The 19,437-nt window shown below is 37.9% G+C and overlaps 2 protein-coding genes and 1 long non-coding RNA gene across 3 annotated transcripts in view; 1 reads left to right on the top strand and 2 right to left on the bottom strand.

Annotated features, from left to right (window-relative positions):
* Positions 1-590, bottom strand: part of LOC110055101 (hatching enzyme 1.2-like) — an 11,199-nt gene extending 10,609 nt beyond the window's left edge. Inside the window, exon 1 of the mRNA XM_020761480.2 lies at positions 217-590. Coding sequence (XP_020617139.2) covers positions 217-340 — 124 coding nt within the window. The 5' untranslated portion in view covers positions 341-590. The remainder of the gene's footprint in view (positions 1-216) is intronic.
* A 3,587-nt stretch (positions 591-4,177) lies between these two features.
* LOC110055086 (E3 ubiquitin-protein ligase MARCHF8-like) lies at positions 4,178-15,596 on the top strand. Its single transcript, XM_020761464.2, has 3 exons — positions 4,178-4,472; positions 8,127-8,438; positions 12,236-15,596. The coding sequence occupies exons 1-3, from the start codon at positions 4,380-4,382 to the stop codon at positions 12,548-12,550; spliced, it is 720 nt and encodes a 239-aa protein (XP_020617123.1). The 5' UTR covers positions 4,178-4,379; the 3' UTR covers positions 12,551-15,596.
* Positions 15,597-16,778: 1,182 nt separating this feature from the next.
* LOC149102734 (uncharacterized) lies at positions 16,779-18,500 on the bottom strand. Its single transcript, XR_016201881.1, has 2 exons — positions 18,343-18,500; positions 16,779-17,176 (listed from the first exon to the last, which is right to left on the bottom strand). It is a non-coding gene; the product is annotated as an uncharacterized LOC149102734 (long non-coding RNA).
* Between the last annotated feature and the right edge of the window lie 937 nt (positions 18,501-19,437).

Raw genomic sequence — 19,437 nt, 5'->3', positions numbered from 1 at the left:
AAAACCAGGTAAGTCTGATGTGGCTTCCTCTCTAAATATTGTAAATTTATTTTCCCCTTCATGGATGGCACAAAAACGGAAGAACTTGTTGTACAGTTTGTAAAAAAAAAAAACCAAAAAAAAAACCGTCCAGCCCCCTACTCGATTTACCTCCCCTACAGGCACGTAGCCTAGCCCAGGTCAAGTTAACAATCGGCCGTGTTCCCTCAGGCTTACCTTCGAAACTTCTTCTTTCCATCCGCTCTGTCCTTGAGGTGACTGGAGTCGAGCTGACAGATTTTAGCACCATTACAACAAACATCCCCATACACAAGAACTTCAGTTGTCCAAGACGCTTCATAATGACCAGCAATTGACCCACGAATCATTCAAGATGGAATTGAAGAAACAGCACAAAACAAAAAAGCTCCAAAATAGTGAACTAAGCCCTGCAACCGTACGATACGACGACCCCTTTTGAGGGCTTAATTTATATAATTAGCTTTTTTACGGTCTTTCGATGATTGAGGAAAATCTTGTTTGCAGCTGAGCTAATAAGATTGTAGATCATTTTAACTTCATGCATTCAAATTTCATTTTTTCGTTCTTCGAGATCTCGGGAGGGAAGTGCCATATTGAGTTAATGGGACGCAGATGTTATAAAGTGATCTAAGAAACGAGTACAAGGCGGCCACGACATTTACCACCGCAGTTTGCGAGATTGACAAAATTGGATTTTTAAGTTACCACGGAAAGAATAGCTCGAATGGAGTATTCACAGGGCAAACAGTGTTCTTATTCACGTCATAAATGAGTTTGAATTTATTTTAATGAATACCCAATAGAAGATATGATACGGGCTGCGATTGGATAAAAACTATTTGCAAACATAAAGGAGAACACATCAGGGTATATTTGCTTGAAATACTATTTTCTATTTAAGGTCATAAAAAAACTAATTTCCATGCTAAACTTCTCTGATACAAACACCTTGGATTAAAAAAAAGCAGTCGAAAAACACTCGTGCTTGTATTTTCTATCGTTAGCAAAACATCTCTTGTGTCTCAACTGGTCACTGTAAAGGTATACTACTAAGAGTGTTTTAATTAATAAAGAATCGCGACACTTTATCAAAAGGAGGAAATGATCACATAACGGCCTTAGCTTTGCCAACCTTCGGAAAATATCGCAGATAATGTTGTAACTGATAGAGCCTTCGTAAAAGGTTCGGACATTTTCGGTGGGTACTCGATCGCTCTTCGTCAATGGATGAAAAATGTTCAGGGATTATTCGTAACATGATGTTCCAGTGACCTCCTCACAAGGCTCGGATATTTGTTATTTACTTGTTATTTGTTATTTAGTCGGAAACGACAGAAATCAATCAGCTGTGGTAAAAATTTAACGAATCTAAAAAATTAACAAAATTTCGTCGTCAGATTTAATAACAATGCTTGGGGTCGCATTGAGGAACATTGGAAGGGTTACTATTTTTAACTTTACTTTATGGACCTGGTCAATATTCTCCATCAATAAGAGCAACTACTTATTTTCGCTCCAAGGCCGCGGAAAATACCGCCGTCTGATTGTTTGCATTAGTCAAGTTGCAAATTCTCCCCAATGAATGCTGTAAATTTCTTCGAATGTCAGTTAGCTTCAGTTCTGCGATCGACGTTAATTATTATTCTAACGGTGAATCACTTGTCTGCTCGGTGATGTCACTGAACTCATTCGTCATTCCACTTCCTCATGTTAATTAATTAAAAATACTGATGAAAATGGCAATGATAGACGGATCTTGTCTCGGATCGGCAAATCCATCAATATGCATGGGCAATGCAGTTCAGTTTTTTTGCATTGTGCAGTGGAGGTTCAATAATTATAACCATGCCACTTGGAATAAAACTGATTCACCGCTAGACGTTTTGCACAGGATGATTTCAAAAAGTCGTTAGATCTATGTCGTGGGAACGGGTGCCTGAATAATTTTCAATTATGAACACGTAAACGGAACCGTCTGCCGATGGAATCCCTTCACCATGTTTTCTTATAAATGTGTGATGAGATCAGCTTGCATGGAGAACACCTGAAAGATAAGTTTAGTCTTCAGGGAATCAAACTGCAGCCTGCGAGACTGCATTTAATATTCTTTTAGAGTTAACACCGGGTGCATGAAAGTCAGTGTTTGTTCATTAGTTAGCTTCGTGGGTGGGGGTGGGGGTGGGGGGGGGGGGGGGTTTGGGGCACTCCATATATGGGATATAGGTGCCGTGGAATAAGATAGAGTTTGTGAGGTTCTCGATCCCGAATAAAAAAAGCATCATTTTTGCTCCTGTAGACATTGTGTTCCCGGTGTGATCCTTAGACTTTTTAGACACTGTTCCGAAATTGTATCAGGTAATTCGTATTCGTAAACTTCCAATGTTAGAGGAAAGAAATACAGCTGACCCGTTCACGCCATCCTTAGGATGCGTTTCTTTACGAAAACCCAAGATTGGATTCTTAAATCCAAATACGAACTTTGCGTTTCTTTTCTAAACAGATTAATCCAAGACCTCTCGGATCATGGTGCATCAAAGGAACCGATGAATCCTTGCCCAGAGTGGAATCTTCCGTTCCTTTGATGCACCATGACCTGAGAGATCTTGGATTAATCTGTTTAGAAAAGAAACGCGAAATCCGTTTTCAGATTTAAGAATCCCATCTTGGATTTTCTTAAAGAAACGTGCCCTTATTAGTTTTTTTAACCTTGAATAAGTGTCATTTTTCGGGTTTGGGCCTTAATTTAAATAGGGTTTCAAGGGTCAATTCGCGACACACACCTATCCGAAATTTACGGAAGTACTCCCCCTCCCCCCCCCCCCCCCAATTACTCTGTAACTTAACGTGAAGTGGCGACGAAAGGAAGTTAAATACTGAAACTGAAAAAGTTATAGTGTTTCCCTGGCAAGTAAAAAATTAAAAAATTACCACTGATAATTATTTAACCTTTATAAATTAAAAAAAAATTAAAAATTTCACAAAGGACTCTCTTGTTGTTCTTTTTTATTTTAGACGTTTGGCACTGCACAGGTGATTTGCTGGAGGGCAGTATAAAAATATCATGCAATGTTCTAAATTGTTTGAAATTTGTTCCAAACGTGGTATAAAGTTGTTTTGTGGATCACCTGCCGTGGTTTATTAACTTCACAATTTTCATAATCAAACTGTAAAGTGGCAGGTTATTATAGTCAGGATTTAGAATTGAATTTTCTGGGCAGCTTGTTAACAATGTATGGTTAACTTTTTCTCAGAGGCCAAACAGATTACCCAACTGAACGCACAATCAACATTTTCGGCTCACATAAATACGCTAAGCCACAAGATGTTTATATATGTATGCTGAATCTACGCCAACTTATTTTAATCGAATACGAAATTTCAGGATTGCCATCTCGTGTGTTATATTACATTGTCGCGCTCATTGTCCATGCCAAACCACTTCCGGTCTTTTTTATGTGCAATATTCTACTGGAGTTCACTTCGCTACATGAACAATATCGGTAACCCACTTGTATTTTGTGTCATGCCTAGTAGCAAATACAATTTTCCGCGTTCATAATATTTTTCAAACAGGTAGGCATGGTGGGTTAAAATTGAATCTGTATTTTATAATAATTTTCCCAATTGAAAAAGAGATTCCTTGCTATTTTTAAAACATCCTTCGGCTTTAAGAGTCAGTAGAGTTTTTGTGTTGCTTCGTTCTATTTTCTAGCCTTTTTTCAACCGAGTCCATGGCCAAACCGAGTAAACCTAACAGCGCAATTTAAGTCTTTGAAAATCGTCGCTCACAGCTTAAAACCTGACAAGACTTTTGAAATATTACGGTTCCGAACAGGTGCAACATATATTGAGGCGTATTCCACAGACGATCACGATAAGGGAATTGAATTTTCTACCCACAAAATGACGATTTCTGCGAAAATTTGAGCCTGCTGAGTGACTGGAATATCTTATACTGAAAGATTTGTCAAGTGAAACTTCCTCTGACCTCGTTGAATATTAAAAATCCTGTCTGTCGGTTTCTCAGACAGGATGTTCGTCAAATATTTCCCCTCTTCGTTTTCAGTTCGACTGAGCCGAATCTCATTTCCAAACATATCAATGAATTGACCAATCACATTGCACATTTACTCAACGTCACAATGTTATTTCAGTCGATCCTGACAGCTTTTCAGTGGTGTTCACATATCCGCCATCTTGTTTTACCTCAGTTGTTGTAGAGATTACTACCTTGTATTCGCTTTTCCTCGCTGTTTCTACACTTTATTCCGCAACAGAAAAGAACTAAACGTTCAATGGAGTGCAGGCGAAGGATTTTATGGCGTTTGGGTTGAAGAAGAGGTTAAATTGACCGTTCAATGTTGGTTTTCCGAGAGGCGAAAACGATGCCCGTGCAGCAGATTGTCGTGAACCCAGTGACTCCTCAACAAACCAACAACAAGGATAGAAAAGTAAGTTCACCTTAAATTAAAGTTTAAGGGTTGGATTTGAGTTAAGAAAAGGCGACCTGTCAGCATGTTAAGCGGACGGAATTTGCCTCGACTTTTTCTCTTTCGCGTTTGGGGTTTGTTTATCTTGTAGGACACTGGATAGCTCGATTGAATTTCCAAAAAATATGTTGGAATATGCATGGTGCTTTCATTACTAAATTCAAGCTTAATTGTGTTACAGAGTTTGCTGTAGGGAACAAAGTGATTATGTAAGAAGTTTGCGAGTTTCACGTTTCGCTTCATGCAAGCTCGCTGCTTCTGCTCCTGTAAACTACACAGCACAATTTAATTTTCGCAGCAAGCTACGAGCGGTATTAAAATTAGTTTCTTCGAGGTTTGTCTGTTGTTAAAGCTCTCTGTTTGCTTGTGGTTAATGTATTCGCGTTTATTTTAAAGTATAAGTGCTAAGGCAATGGTCGCTATATCTTTGGAAGGAACTTTTATGGACGAACGAGTTTCGTTCGTTTACATGTAGGTAGATCGTGTTACGCGTTGTCGTACGAAGTATTCGGGTGATTTTCACGGAAAAAGTAAATGATTTTGTGGATTGAGGAAGATCTCAGATTGGGGTTGATTAGCTTTAAACATCGGGTTCGAAAGCTTCTAATTACATCGAAAAAACTAACATTAAGCCAGTCGTAAGTGTTTTGGCGGAGATTTCGCAGTGTCATCTTTCGACATATACAGTTCAGTCGAAAAATACAAACTTTCAGACTGTAGCGATGTGTCGCACCATTACCGTCTTTCGTGTGATTAATAGAGTTGAAGTTGCTTTTCGTTATTAATAATTACAGTGCTCAATACAAAGTGACATGTTCAGGCTTGATGTTTTTTGCGGCCTTAAGAATCTAGCCCTCGCTCTGCTGGGGTTGTTATTGTGAAGTCAGTCGTGGCATCACGAAGAGTTGATGCGTATATATGCTCAGATATATCCAGAGATCATAACACGCTGTTGGCACCTTAGCTTTGCAGGTAAAGGTGCAGTGTAATAAGTATTAACTCACGGCAAAGCTACTCTGCAGTTCATAAATTTTACGCCGTTCTCAAGGTCTGGTGTTGCTGACAAACTGTTGCAAACAAGATGTTGTTGAGCGATATGCATGTTAATTAAAGAAGAAACCATTTTTCCTTTGATATGTGTAACAATAATGCTGTTTGTCTTTTCTCGACTTTTGAAAGATATATTTTTATCAGCTAGTTTTTGGTAATTATTATTTTCACACTTTAGAATCCACTGTTGCCTTAGCATTTACGTGCTCTTTAATATTATCATGTCGCGTCATTTTTGGCAGTTGTCCAGCCTGGTCATAAAAGGCAGTCAGCATTGTCCAAACCTCTTTGAAGAAAATTTATTTCCTCTGAAGCAAATCTTGATTTTGGAGAACATAATGTAATATAGACATGGCAGAACAAGAATGTCATTGCTGTAAATAAGTTTGATAGTTTGGGTGGATATTATAAATATTACATAATAATGTTGCCCAGGCACATGCACTTGTACTTTCACACTCATAACTTTCTAAGGTGTTTCAAGACCACACACTTGCAATGAAGTAGAAATGTTTCCTTGTCCTAAATACTGAGCTTCTACTCAGCTTTGTGACCTTTCTCTAATACGTGCACTTCTAGGACTGTGTACTTTTGGACCATGCAATTTTGACAGGTGTTAGTTAATAACATAAATTTTCTTGCGCAGTTAGATGAGGTTTGACTATTCTAGATGTAAAGGGCAAAAGTACCTTCCGTAAAATACAGGCGTTAGTTAATAATGTGAATTTTCTTGCGCAGTTACAGTGTAGATGAGGTTTGACTAGTCTAGTTGTAAAGGGCAAAAATGCCTTCTGTAAAATACATATTCTCAAACAGCTCTACTTGGCATTACATGTATCTGGCATTAGCCCTTAATAATGTTGGAAACAAATGCCTTTGTTATGTACTGACTGTGAGTGGTGCAGGTAAAATAATATTGTTTTTGGCATCCTTGAGGTGAAGGCCTCTGAAAACAAGAGGACTTCCTGTATTACCTGTACTGTTCAGAGAACAATACAGATGGATACAGAATGTTGTCAAACTTGATTTGATCAGGTTCATGTAGCTTTGTTTTTTCACTTCTCACATGATTGATATACATGCATGTAGTCTTTGCTGTTCTTCATTTGGTAGTTGCATTGTTGACTGTTTGTGTATCTCCTTTTTGATTAGAATTGGCCCGTGCCCCCATTTATTTCTGTCCATTTTCCTAAGTCTTAACTATTGGTTACAAAGTCGATGCTCCTATAATTCTTTTTTTGGTTTGAGGGGGCTGGGAGGGGGGTGTGGGGGTGCAATTTCTTTGGTCCCCTCTTCAGGGTTTGTACAGGTCCTGGAAAACCTGGAAAGTCCTGGATTTTTATTGCAGCATTTTCCAGGACTGAAAAGTCCTGGAAAAAGGCTTATGGTCCTGGAAAGTTCTGGAAATCTCTTTAATTGAAGTAAAAAAAGTATGATGTGTACGGCAGATGGTAAAGAGAATTAACATTGAGATCTTGGGAGTGAAAAAGTTAATGTGACTTTTAGAGTCCTGGAAAAAACATTCTGAGTCCTGGAGAAGTTCTGGAAAAGTCCTGGAAATCTCTTTCTGAAAAAGGGTGCGAACCCTGCCTCTTTCTGCCTTATGCTTTATTACATTCAATGAAATGGAGAATGCAGTCCTAATGCAGACTGGATTGAGATTTTATGGGATAACTAATCGGTGGATGATTTCTACAGGTTTAGTTAACTGAAGAGCAGCTAAATGAACAGCTGGCACTACTGAATTCACACACATCCCTAGAATCAAGACATAGTAATCAGCCTGTCAGTATGTGGAAGACTGACCTTTTTTCTTTCAATGAAAAATTGTACTAAAGGACTTAAAACCCAAATATAACTACAACAGAGGCACTTAAACTTTTGAAGCAGTTTCTATTTCCAGATAAATCTTCGTGAGATTTGTTTCTTAGCAAGCAAACATCCTTGTTCCTAGCCTCTTGTGTATCATCTTCACTATTTACTGTTGGCTCAACTAGTGACCAGCATTATCACTTCGTGCACGTGTACATGTACCGTTGTTTAATTATCACTTGAGGAAGCTGTATTTCATTCTGTCTATTTTTGAAACACTACAGTATGTTGCGTATTATTGGTAAATTGTTTGGGCATCTCGAAAAAATAAAAGAAAGAGAAAAAGCACTGGTAAGTTCTCATTCAGAGATAATATCTCTGAATGAGAACTTGGCAAAATGGAAAAGAAAAAGGAGTGTTATCAATATTTAAGCTTTAATAATTTCCCAAAATTGAAAATCGTACTTGACAAACAGGCGAGTGATTGATGATTTGTACTTGCCCGACAATTTTCAGACTCCCATTGGTGAGTGGGCGAGTGCTAATTTCCAATACTGTCATAAAGTTTTGGCCACGAATAAATCCTGAAAGTAGATGTAGCAACCCTAACAATAGCAAGCCCTCGAAAAGTGTCGATCAATGCATTAAGTGAATCAATTTCTGTGAATCAGTTTAAATTGCAGGAAAGCAGGATGCATATTTTGGCAAGTACATGTACATGCATATTGATAGCTGTATTTTTATGACTCACAGAATTCTAAACCAAAGTCAACAGACGGGCAAGCAACAATACCAACCACGGAAAACATTAACGATAAGCCTAAAACACCACCCAAGAAGAGCATATCAATGACTTCAATGACATCGTCAATGGAGATCTGTAGAATATGCCACTGTGAGGCAGAGCCGGACCAGCCTCTGATTTCGCCTTGTGTGTGTGCTGGTTCTTTGCAGTATGTACATCAGAGCTGTCTGCAGAGATGGATTAAGAGTTCAGACACTAAGAAATGTGAACTGTGTAAATATGAGTTCCGCATGGAATCCAAGATGAAGCCCATCACAAAGGTTAGTCATGTTGACTAATATAAACTTTAAGGTACATTAAATTTGTGTTACACGCATTGCGTGTAAGATCACGCATATTTTAACTGGAGGAAGAAACCTTTGTTATTCATACACTCATTTGCATGTATTTTGCACAACAAAATGCCACTATACTAACTTGTTTTCCAAACACGTGACTCTACAAAAAGTAAATTTAAAAGCCAACAAGCATTGCTAAATTAGTGGACTAGCTTGAGCACCTATCAAACAAATACACTTTCTTAATCTGTAGCAGCCCGCACTTCTGCTTAACATAAAAACTTAACTGTTAAAGATCTCCGAGCTTTCGTGTACATTAAAACATGTACGACGTATGTCGCAACGTAATGTTTACCCCTGCACGAAATGTCATTTCAACTCCCGTTCCTTCGATAACAATGAAATAGAGATTCAGGCAGAAACTCTCTTAATCTGCCAATTGCCCACACTTGCGTTTATACGGTGAAGAATCTTAACTTTTTAAACAAAATCTAAGTGTTCATTAATTTTCAATTCATCAGATCCATGTGTAACCTTCTGACAACAACCGGCAATGTTTACACCCAGCTTGTTCGATTATTCAGCTTAAATTACAATACAGTTGACTACTGCTAAGATACATTTGAGAATATCGTGAGCTCGACTTATCGGTAGTCAAGTTAAGTCTTCAAAGAAACATGTAGCATATGTATAGTTTATTATGTGTATGGAATAAGACAGGAAATAACTAATTTAAAACAACTTTTGCACTGCACAGGATTTCTGCCTGGGTAGATTTGGGTCATGTGCTAGGCAAAGATATTCAAGAAACAGATCAAATTTCATTTCAATCATATCAGTTCAAAACAATATGTTTTCAGATAGAAAAACAATCGTTTCTGAGTATGTAATATTAGTCACAAATCTTCAAAGGCTTTTTAAACTTAAAGAAGGATAACTGATGGTTAATAATTAACTGAAAATCTCAAGCGAAATAATGTCTTTTGCTATTATTTCGTGCCCGTCAAGCCTCAGTTCATCAGTTGCTGGCACCCTTGTTGTTTCTCGTGAAAAGAAGAAAACACAATGGGAAAAACTTTTGAACACCGGTAAACTCCAAACGCTTCGGAGTACGAAATATCTTTAATGAATCAGATTGTTTTAAAGTACACTGATTGCTGTAATTTAAAATTGAAAGTGACATTATGTGTTTATGTTCTGTTATCTCAGTGAATGCAAGGATGCCTGCCAGTCGCAGGCACTGCTTGTTGAAACTACAACAGAAAAAATACTTTTACTGAAAAGCAGTAAGCAGGTTTAAGGAAACTAGTCATTTCTATCGGAAACATTTGACGACCAGAAGCAAGAAGGCGAAAGACGAAACTGTATCACAGTGCAGTTCATTGTGGTAAATGTTTCACTGTAAATGTTTTGTTTTCATTACATGCACTTTTAATATTTTGTTCTCATTTCATGCAATTAAATAGTTCCTTAGTTCTTAGACTTTTATGTAATGAGTTCCTGTTGAACGACTGCGTGTAATTTTACAGGCATGACTGCGTGTAATTTTACATGCAATGTCACGTCTACTGTGTGTAGTTACACGCATGTACATGTAATTACACGCATTTTTGTGTATTTACATGTAAGGTGTGTGGACACTGCGTGTAATGTGCGTGTACATGTTACTAGTACACGTGCTTTATGCGCGTGTAATGCTGCAATCCCTTTGACCAGTACTGAAACATAAGCAGTGAAAAATATATTTATACAAGAAAAATCAATACTTTGGCTTACTTTTAATCCTGGGTTAGTGTTAACCCCCTTTTGAGCAGCCCAGCCCAGAGGAATTGGGCTGTTTCTAACTTCTAGAGCAAGAGAGAGAGCAAGAGTAAAATATGAGAAAAAGGAATAAACATTTAACTGGGCTGTCAAAAAGGGCCGTACACCTGTAATCCATAACACCTGTTACGGCTGAGTATGTTTGATGGACCCTTGATTTTACGGGTGAACTGGCCTGTAGTTGACACAATTCACCCATAAAGTAACAAGTTTGCTATGGGTGTGAAGATCAAGGCTAAAGGTGAATTAAAACTTAATGACAGCCCCGAATGATTTATGAAATATCACACATTTGACCTGTGGGTGTAAGATTCAATAAGTTAAGATCAGGGGTTTCAATAATTTTTGGCGCCAGAGAATAGTTAAGAATAACAAGTGGGTAGTTTCTTGGAAGGCGTGGAGGGCCTTCCTAACTTGAAGGGTCCAGGGGCATGCTCCTCTGGGGAAAGTTTGAAATTCTAGACTCTTCCAGATGCATTTTCCTGCATTTTGAGGTCTATTTTTATGTTGCTTTGTCGTTCCTAGAAATAGATCAATTTGAAAGACAAGGTTGATAACGTGGTATTTTAATTCTTTGTATTCAAATTGATTCATGAATGATACATCATATTTCGTCATGAAAAGAAGCAATAGTATTCAAGTTTAAACACCGAAATTTGTCCTTTTCAATATACTCAAGTAACCTTGCGAAGAATCATTCTCGTGCGACCTGTTTTGTTTTGAGGCTGGAGTGAAATATGCTAATAATGATTGCCTTTTGGCAGCCATTACTATTCATGCTTAGTCCCAGTTTCCTCTCAATTTCAGCTGAAGTGCCTGGCACAGTTTTTTCCACTTCATATTGAAGTGATTGTTTTCATGCATTTATTTAGATTTTCCTTTATCTTTCATGGTCCAGAAAGCTGGGTTAACACTAGAAAGTTTTTTCTTGTACCTTCCTTTTTCTTTACCTATAACAGAAGACTTACTTTGCCAAATTTCATGAAGAGAATCCTTAGCTGCGAGGAAATTATCCGGTCTTAGTTATTTGTGTTCAGGACAGCTACAAGCAGTTACATGTAGTCTGCTCATTATAAGCGGGTAGATCTACCCACTACCCGGCTATTATTGAAACCCCTGATTAAGATCATACAGTGTACACAAGATTTAAGCAGGTGCAAAGAAAAAGCCTGAAAAATCGTCTTGAACAGAATTGGAACCCATGACCTATGTAGTACTGATGTCGTGCTCTTACCACTGAGCTACATGTTCCATTCTATCACCAGGGCCTTGACTCTTCTGCATTTTCAATTTTAGGGCGAATGGAATTTATTGTGAGAAAAAACTTATTGCTACATGTCTGAACAGTTGTTGTGAAATACATGGTTAATTTTTGGGTTGCCAAGTTTACCCAGTGCTATGTATGAGAAATCCTCTGAAGTCTGAATTTGTTTTTGTGTATTTTTTGTAGCTTTCACTATCTATTGATTCAGAATGTAAGAGAAGTTACATGTCTTATTGGCCTGCCATATTGGTGTAGTCATCACTTTGGTGAACTGACATGGTGGCCTTAAGGTCAACAGTAAGAAAAATATGGCACCAAGGACAGTATTTTTTTTACTTTGAAATGCATTAGTTATCATTTTAACTTAAGTGGCATATCAGTCTGATTAACCTTTGAGATCAGGTTGAACCAGGGTGTCTCAATTCTTTCAATGTTTTGTCTCCAAAAAAACAAATAAATACATGTAATGCCGAAACTGCAATGTGTTGATAGCAAGGATATTCCATAACAAATGCCATGCACAAGCAATAGTTTTCACGTTAGAATTATGTTGACATCACATGAAAGTAATATACATGTAAAATCCTGCAAGACTATCTTTGTTGACCATTATGCTTTTTTGGCATTATTGACTTGATTCTGTAAATAAAATTTTTATTTGGCCATTTTTGCTGAATTGCTTTCGTTCTTTTAGTGGAAAGCTCTGGACATGACAAGAAGTGAGCGGCGTAAGATTCTGTGCTCTGTGTCATTTCATGTTATTGCAATCACATGCGTTGTGTGGTCACTGTGGGTTCTGATAGAGCGGACTGCAGAGGAGATCAGGGAGGGGCAGTTAGACTGGCCTTTCTGGACCAAGCTAGTGGTGGTAGCTATTGGATTCACAGGTGGTCTGGTCTTCATGTATGTACAATGCAAAGTGTATGTACAGCTCTGGAAACGCCTCAGAGCATTCAACCGTATCATCTTAGTCAAGGATGTTCCACAAGAAGGCCCAGAGAATATTTAATTATGGCTCCTCTTCACTATAAATACAGGTAGATGTTTCAATACTGAGCTACTGCTTTCTGCAGATTTAAACTACGTGTATTGCCCAAAGCAGCTTGCCTGCATAAGGGGCCATTATGTTATCCTCTTGGTGTGATTTTGCCTATCAGTTTGATGCAGAAGTCTGTGTTAAAGCAGCACTTGATGGACCAAGCAATAGCTGCAGTTAGCAGTACAGCTCTGATGTAATAGTAGTCTTGTTTTTCTCTAAACCACAGAAGGGCTGCAGTCTCCTTTAGTGGTAGTGGTTCGAAAAGGCCTATATTAACAAGGGCCATTATGGTACTTTGTTGCAAAGAGAATTACTGCATGACAGAATACATACTGTACAATAGTTTTGAATACAGATCAATCATACATAAAATTAGCATGTCCACTTTAAGTGGTGAGTGTTAAACCACACTTAATAAATTTTTAATTGCAAGTGTGAGCTTAGCAAGTTATGAAAAACATGTACTTGCTTTATACAGACTCCATAGGTTAGGTTGAGTAGCCTGCAAGATGCATAGTACATTATTGGATATCTAAGGTAATGGTGTCTTAATTTTCTGCAAGGACTAATGGACACAACAAGTGCAAAATGAGGTTCCTTGCCATTTCTGAAAAGAGGAAAAGAAAAAAAATTAAACTTGGCTCGTAAGTCATGTACATAATTGAGAGGAAGTGGAAGTCTATTTGTTCAGGAAGGTGAAGTTTTTGTGTGTCTGAATTTTCCTGTGGGGGAGAGTAAAGGATGTCATTGAGTAATGACTCAGTGCACCTCCTATAAAAATATTAACTCAACTCAGATGTTCTCGTGCAATGAATTTTTGTCTTACCTTATTCAAATGCTGTCTGGCTTCTCAGGTTTTTGAATTGTGTTTTTTTCTTCATTATACATGTACATGTACACTGTAAAGTGCTAAGTTGAACAGTCTTGACCACTCATGACAAACTAGAACAGAACACTTATAACACGCCAGCATTGTGTGTGTTATGCTTAAACACTGTTTGTTTAATGATGAAAATTGGCTAGCTAAAATGCCCATCAAGAATTGTGATGGGTTTGTTTCGATGCAACAGTTGATTGGTCTTTGCTTGAATGTTCAGTTCATCAGTGGCAAACTGATCAAAAGTGAGTCGTATAACAGAGTCAGAAATGTTTACTCTTTAGATTGTAATGAGCTATCCTGCTAGACAGTTGTGACACTCACACAGAACGCCAGGTATAGTAAAGTGAACTTAAACACATTTGACTTGCTTTTTTGTAGTCTCTGTTGACATACATGCATTCTTCAGTGGTCTGTTTTTTTTATAGCCCTAGTACGAAGACATCTTGATACATGTACAATTTTAGTTGTGTTGCTATTTTTTGCTTTCATCATCTGCTTGGCTGTTTACATGTGCTATATCAGTGTATGGACATGTATTCATGCCTTGTTCAGAAATGCTATTTAATTATATTTGTTTTGTTTTTTCGGTTAAAAATAAGCTAGGTATCAGTTAATTAATTAGTAAACTAAGTACTTAACACACCAATTACTACAAATCCAGAAGAAATAATCCTAGTCCTTATTACATCTTTCAGGCCTGGATGTGAATCAGAATTCTATTGCTAAGTAATCTACATTTGTTTCTTGTTGTATTGTTTTAGAGAGGTTGATATTTTTTCAAGATACGGTTGAACCTCGCTATTTCAAACTCTCAGGGGAAGCGAAAAATAGTTCGAAATAGCAGGAGTTTGAAATAGTGGATAGTAAATGACTGAAGGGTTAATCCAAGGGAAAAGGTGTTGAGTTCGAAATAACGGGGAATTGGAAATAACCGAGTTCGAATTAGCGGGGTCTAACTGTACTCAATTTTTTTTACTCTCGTAACTAAACATGACTTCTTTAGTTTGCCAGATATCCTGAAAACAAGTTAGCTGGTACTTATCTCCAGGGCTGAAACGATTTGTGGTTTTATTTTCAATTTTTAGACTGGACTTCAAAACGCAGACCTTCCCATAGCTAGCCCGAGAAAACATCTCTTGTTTCACTTTCAATTCGTACCTTGCAAGTTAGGCCTCTGAAATTTGCTTTGAAGAATTACATACTGATGGAGTGGCACTTTTTAATAGGGTTATTGGACATTGCAGAACAAGAAAATTAACAAGTTGAACAAAACCAAAAAATGGGGGGAACAAAAAATTGAGAAAGGGTGCGCGTGCAAGGTGCCTGAGTCGGGCTGCAGTTGTTTAAGTAGTCTCTCATTATCTGTTATTTAACAGGTCACTTTCGATATATTAAAATTCTGCTTAATAGTGAGGCCTAGAGGACACAAACAAAAGAAATGAACAAACATACTTTTCAATTCCCTTTGTTTGTGTCCTCTAGGCTTCACCGCCAAACTGAATTTAATATATCGAAAAGTCTATTCCACGTGCAAGTAATAACCAATTAGACTACGCAAATGCTAGAAGAGGTACTTCATCAGTGTGGTATCATAGTTAATAGAGGAAAATGGTTAGGAAGGCCGGTAAATATCAAAGAAGTAAACAAACAGGCTGAGATTTATGTCGGAAGGTCCTTGACTCTGCACATCTTGTTTTATGCTCATAGACTATGCTTAATCGCAATGCTTCCATTGGCTATTTGTATGAGCTCACATAGCCACTTTTTGTTTTCAGTTTTTGTTTTTGTTTTGTTTTTTTTTTTTGCGCGGTTTTGTGTAGGGTCAACCCCCAAATAGCCAACGAAAACATACAGCAAAGAACTTTTCCCGGTTTCCTAACCACTTCCCTTTATTAACTATGGTGGAATCTAGTTAGCATGCGAGTAGAGATGTTTGGTGTCTCTAACGTCATGGCAAGTCGTACATGTGAGCTCCATGTGAGTTGTAACATGTTGTATTTAGACGTAAATTACATGGTTGTAAATATTACATTTCGTCAAGTTATTTTTGTATGTTGTAGTCGATCCAACTTCCTCAAGTAAAAGTGTAAATAAGTAAATCCAAATAAAGTGACCGTTGGTTCTGCTTCACGTAAAGGTAGTTTTATAGATTACTCTCCGTAAACGATGTGTGTGAAATTATGACTATCTGAAGTGGAGGTTGACCCTCAAGGTTGTTAAGGCTACTTATTTGCTGTGGCGGGGATCATGTAACCGTGCGTCTTTTCAGTAACTGATCACAGATGTCATGAAAAGCTATAATGATAGTAATTTTGCTTTCATTACCAAAGAATACAAAATTACCCCTCTCCCCCACCCCCCCCCCCCCCAAAAAAAAAGACGAAAGTGTCATTCACAGTTGCTTGTTGACGTCCTTTGATTCTGGTTTTGAACTGGTTTTACATCGGCTTCTATTGATCCATTTGTTCATAACATGCCGAAAAGGCGCCTGTATGGAAGAAAACCATTTCTGAGAAAGCTAAAGCAAGATGGCCTCAAGTTGATGTGCTACCGTGACGCAACATCAAGGCCAAGAAGTGAATGAATGAGTAGTTTTCTAGAAATTTCGCTCTCTTTTTTTCTTATCAGGGAATCCCGTAATGTAGAAGCCTTTACTTCTCAATGTTTTGCGTAACTTGTCGTGCACTTTGCTTCGCGGTTGCCAGACAATTTGCGCTAGATGTTGCATAGTCCATAAAGTGTAACTCCCCTGAAATATATATTATTTCGGAAAGCTTTCGTTGCAGCCGGCGATGCGAAAATTAGAAGCTAATTTTACCATGTGCAATGCTTTATAATGTTGCATCGAGAAAGTTGGGAGACAATTCAGGGCGTGATAACATACACTATGCAACGCCTCGTGCAACCTGTCTCTCAAAGGCGCATTACATGAACATGTACATGGAACGAGATACAGTCAAGTTTGCGACAGAATGCGCCTGCGTTTTTTCCCTTCGTTCAGCTTTTTTTAGTCTAGTGCCGCAGAAAATCGAGTACAAGAAATAAATAACCAGCAATCTGGTTCTACAAAGACTGAGGGAACACAAAATCATTTTCTCCCGAGATTATTGAATACAAATACAAAGAAAGCCCGCTAACGTTACCGGTGCATGTAAATCACGTGACTGTTAATGTATCGCTTTCATTGGTTCGAAAAACTTTGGCATTTAGTCAAAGACCGGGGCTGATTTAGTTCCATATCGATAGTTTCAGCTCTCTTTCGATGTTTAATTATTTTATGTGAAACGAAAGAGGTTAAAAGAATGTATGGGCGATGCATTTACCAGGGAAACTAAACACTTTTAATGAAGTTATACATTGAAAGCGATAAGCCTTATATTTAATATTGATTCAAGAGTCTACGTCCTTTGCTGTACAATTCAAATCAGGTGATGCTACACGCTGATTGGTTCGTAGTAGCTATCTGGTACTTTTCGCCTTTGTTGCCTGTCCGCTCCGTACACGTAAGCTGAGTCAGAGTAACCTCGCCTTCCGTGTCGAGGCCGGCTCTGTGAAGACGGCCCTGGTGGGTCTGGCTCTCTTTTGTCCTTACCGAGGTCTCGAGGCTGGTAACTGTCATAATAAGGTTGGTAATCGACTGGAAGGGACATTGATGCTGAAATCATCACCAGAACGAATAGAGCTATAAACATGGCTTGAAGACTGTGACGACACATCTGCGGATGACAATTTTTATATTTGTCTTTTAGGTGCTTAATAGGTCATTTCCGAGTTACCTTGTGCCTTAATGTCAAACGAATCTACGTGGGAAACCATTCACATGAAATGTGTTTTTTACCACAATTGCTACTAATCTCGCAATCTGATTGGCTAATTTGCTGTTGTCGAGAAGAGTCCAGACAACTCCCGCCCGCGTCAATGTGTCACGCAATGACTTTTTCAGCTCGTGCGCTGAAGAAAAACTTTTTCTTTGACGTTGAAATTGTGGTAAAAAAAACAAATCGAATGTGGTTTAACGTGGTCTGTACTCTTATGGACGACGATATGCGTCATCACAGTGGTCAAAATTTGCTGTGGACTCACTCGACTGCGCCTCGTGAGTCTACAACATTTTGACTACTGTGATGACGCATATCGTTGTCGATAAGAGTACAGACAACGCTAAACAACATTTGATTTGTTAACTGCCAACAAGTTCATTTTCAAGCAAATCAAACTCATTTTCATTTGAAAGGTTTTGCACAAAGACTCGTTTTGAAACAGAGGCAAAAGGTAACCTCGGAAGTGGCCTAAATCTAACAACGTACATACATTGCGCTCGTCATGAAAATGGTAATTGTTGTAAATATACAAATGAAGATAACTTTACAATGACGAAACTATTCCATTTGATGATCAAAGTTAGTTTCAAACACTTGTAAAATTTATCAATTTTTTTCAGAGCATTTTTAGGAAACAAAGGTTTCTTGGCTAACAATGCCTGTTCGTTTGGAAACGTTTTTCCGGCTCGCGCACTCGTACAAGACAAATACATGGTCTACTGAATAATATCGTATTGCGTATAACTGAGTCAGCGAATAATAAAACAAAATGAGTTTGCTGCGTTGAAAAAATATACAGAACAACAGAGGTACACCCGGAATTTCGTAAAATAAACAGTCAATTTTTTTCATCTGGGAATCAGTCGTTATGAATCAGACAGATTCTGCTTCTCGTGCTTTGGGCGTTTTTTTTCTGCCAAGTTTACTTTAATAGGAAATTGAAAAGAACTTTAAACGAGTGGAATACTGGCCGAACAAAGAAAATTAAACAAAGAACTCGAGGAAGTTAAGAAAATAGTGAATGGCTTAAAAGAAGGTTAGACAAAATACGTGCGCCCTACCTTTGTTGCTAAAATCTTGCCTTTTCTCTTCTCTAAGCTTCTTCCCTTCACGCAGGACGCCGGATTCTGAAGAAACTGTCCCCCTTTTAAGCGATTTTTATTATGTTAAACGAGATGTAAATGCAATTAACCTAACGGAAATTATTTCACCAATCTCCGCTTGCCATAACGATCTAATCGGCTGAACATTTTATTTGGGGCGGACCAGAGGTGGACATAAACACGGAAGTGGAGTTTCATGCTGTGTTGCGCGTTACCAAATTGAAAAGAGACGATGTAATCAAACAGTTCAAGGCATGATATTTCCTATTGAGTTTTAGTAATGTTTCCAAACATTGTTGTGAGCAGGTTTTTGTAATAGGGTCATCTGTACGGTGTTATGTCGTCAACTTGAAACTTCCGATTTGTGTTTAACATTCAATCAAGCAAAGCACTCACTCCTGTAAAAGTTTTAAGATTGAAAGCGACCTCCACGGAAATGTGTAATTGTTTTAATTAAGTTATATTTTGATATAAACAATTGTTTAATTTTGGCCCCATCTTGCGAGATATCGAGAGAATTGTCTTAAACGTTCTTTGTTGAACAGGTCCCCATTGCAAGCTTTCACATGTAGTACATACTGTATGTCACAGTTTTTTAGGCTTTCTTAGCTGGATAAAGACATGTACGTTTCCCCATCTTTGGTTACTACAACTTATAAGCAGTGAGATCCAATTGAAACTGGTTATTACAATCGTCTCTAACATTCGCAGCATGACGTTTTGATAAAAATAATTTTTGAACTAACGAAAATACTAAATTGAAATCTCTCCGGGGCTGGTAACAAATCTAGAATCTTGGAAAAGAGACTGAGCACATAAATTTTAAATGAAAAAGGTTTATCTATCCAAAGAATTTGCTTTTATGGAGTAATGATCCATAAAGTTTGAAATCCGGAAGAAACCTTATGGAAAAGTTATTTTCCAGAGCGAGGAAATTTGTTTGCAGATCTCTCTTTATGCTTTTTCTCAGTTCAACTCATAATTTCCTTGAATTAACACAAACTGGTTGGATTTTTTCCTTTCCTGATTATCTAAAATTGTTCATTTTGATGT

This window comes from Orbicella faveolata, unplaced genomic scaffold (genome assembly GCF_042242905.1).
Source record: "Orbicella faveolata isolate gen_17 unplaced genomic scaffold, um_ofav_v1 contig_35, whole genome shotgun sequence".
NCBI lineage: Eukaryota > Metazoa > Cnidaria > Anthozoa > Scleractinia > Merulinidae > Orbicella > Orbicella faveolata.
This window is presented reverse-complemented; position numbering and strand designations above follow the sequence as displayed.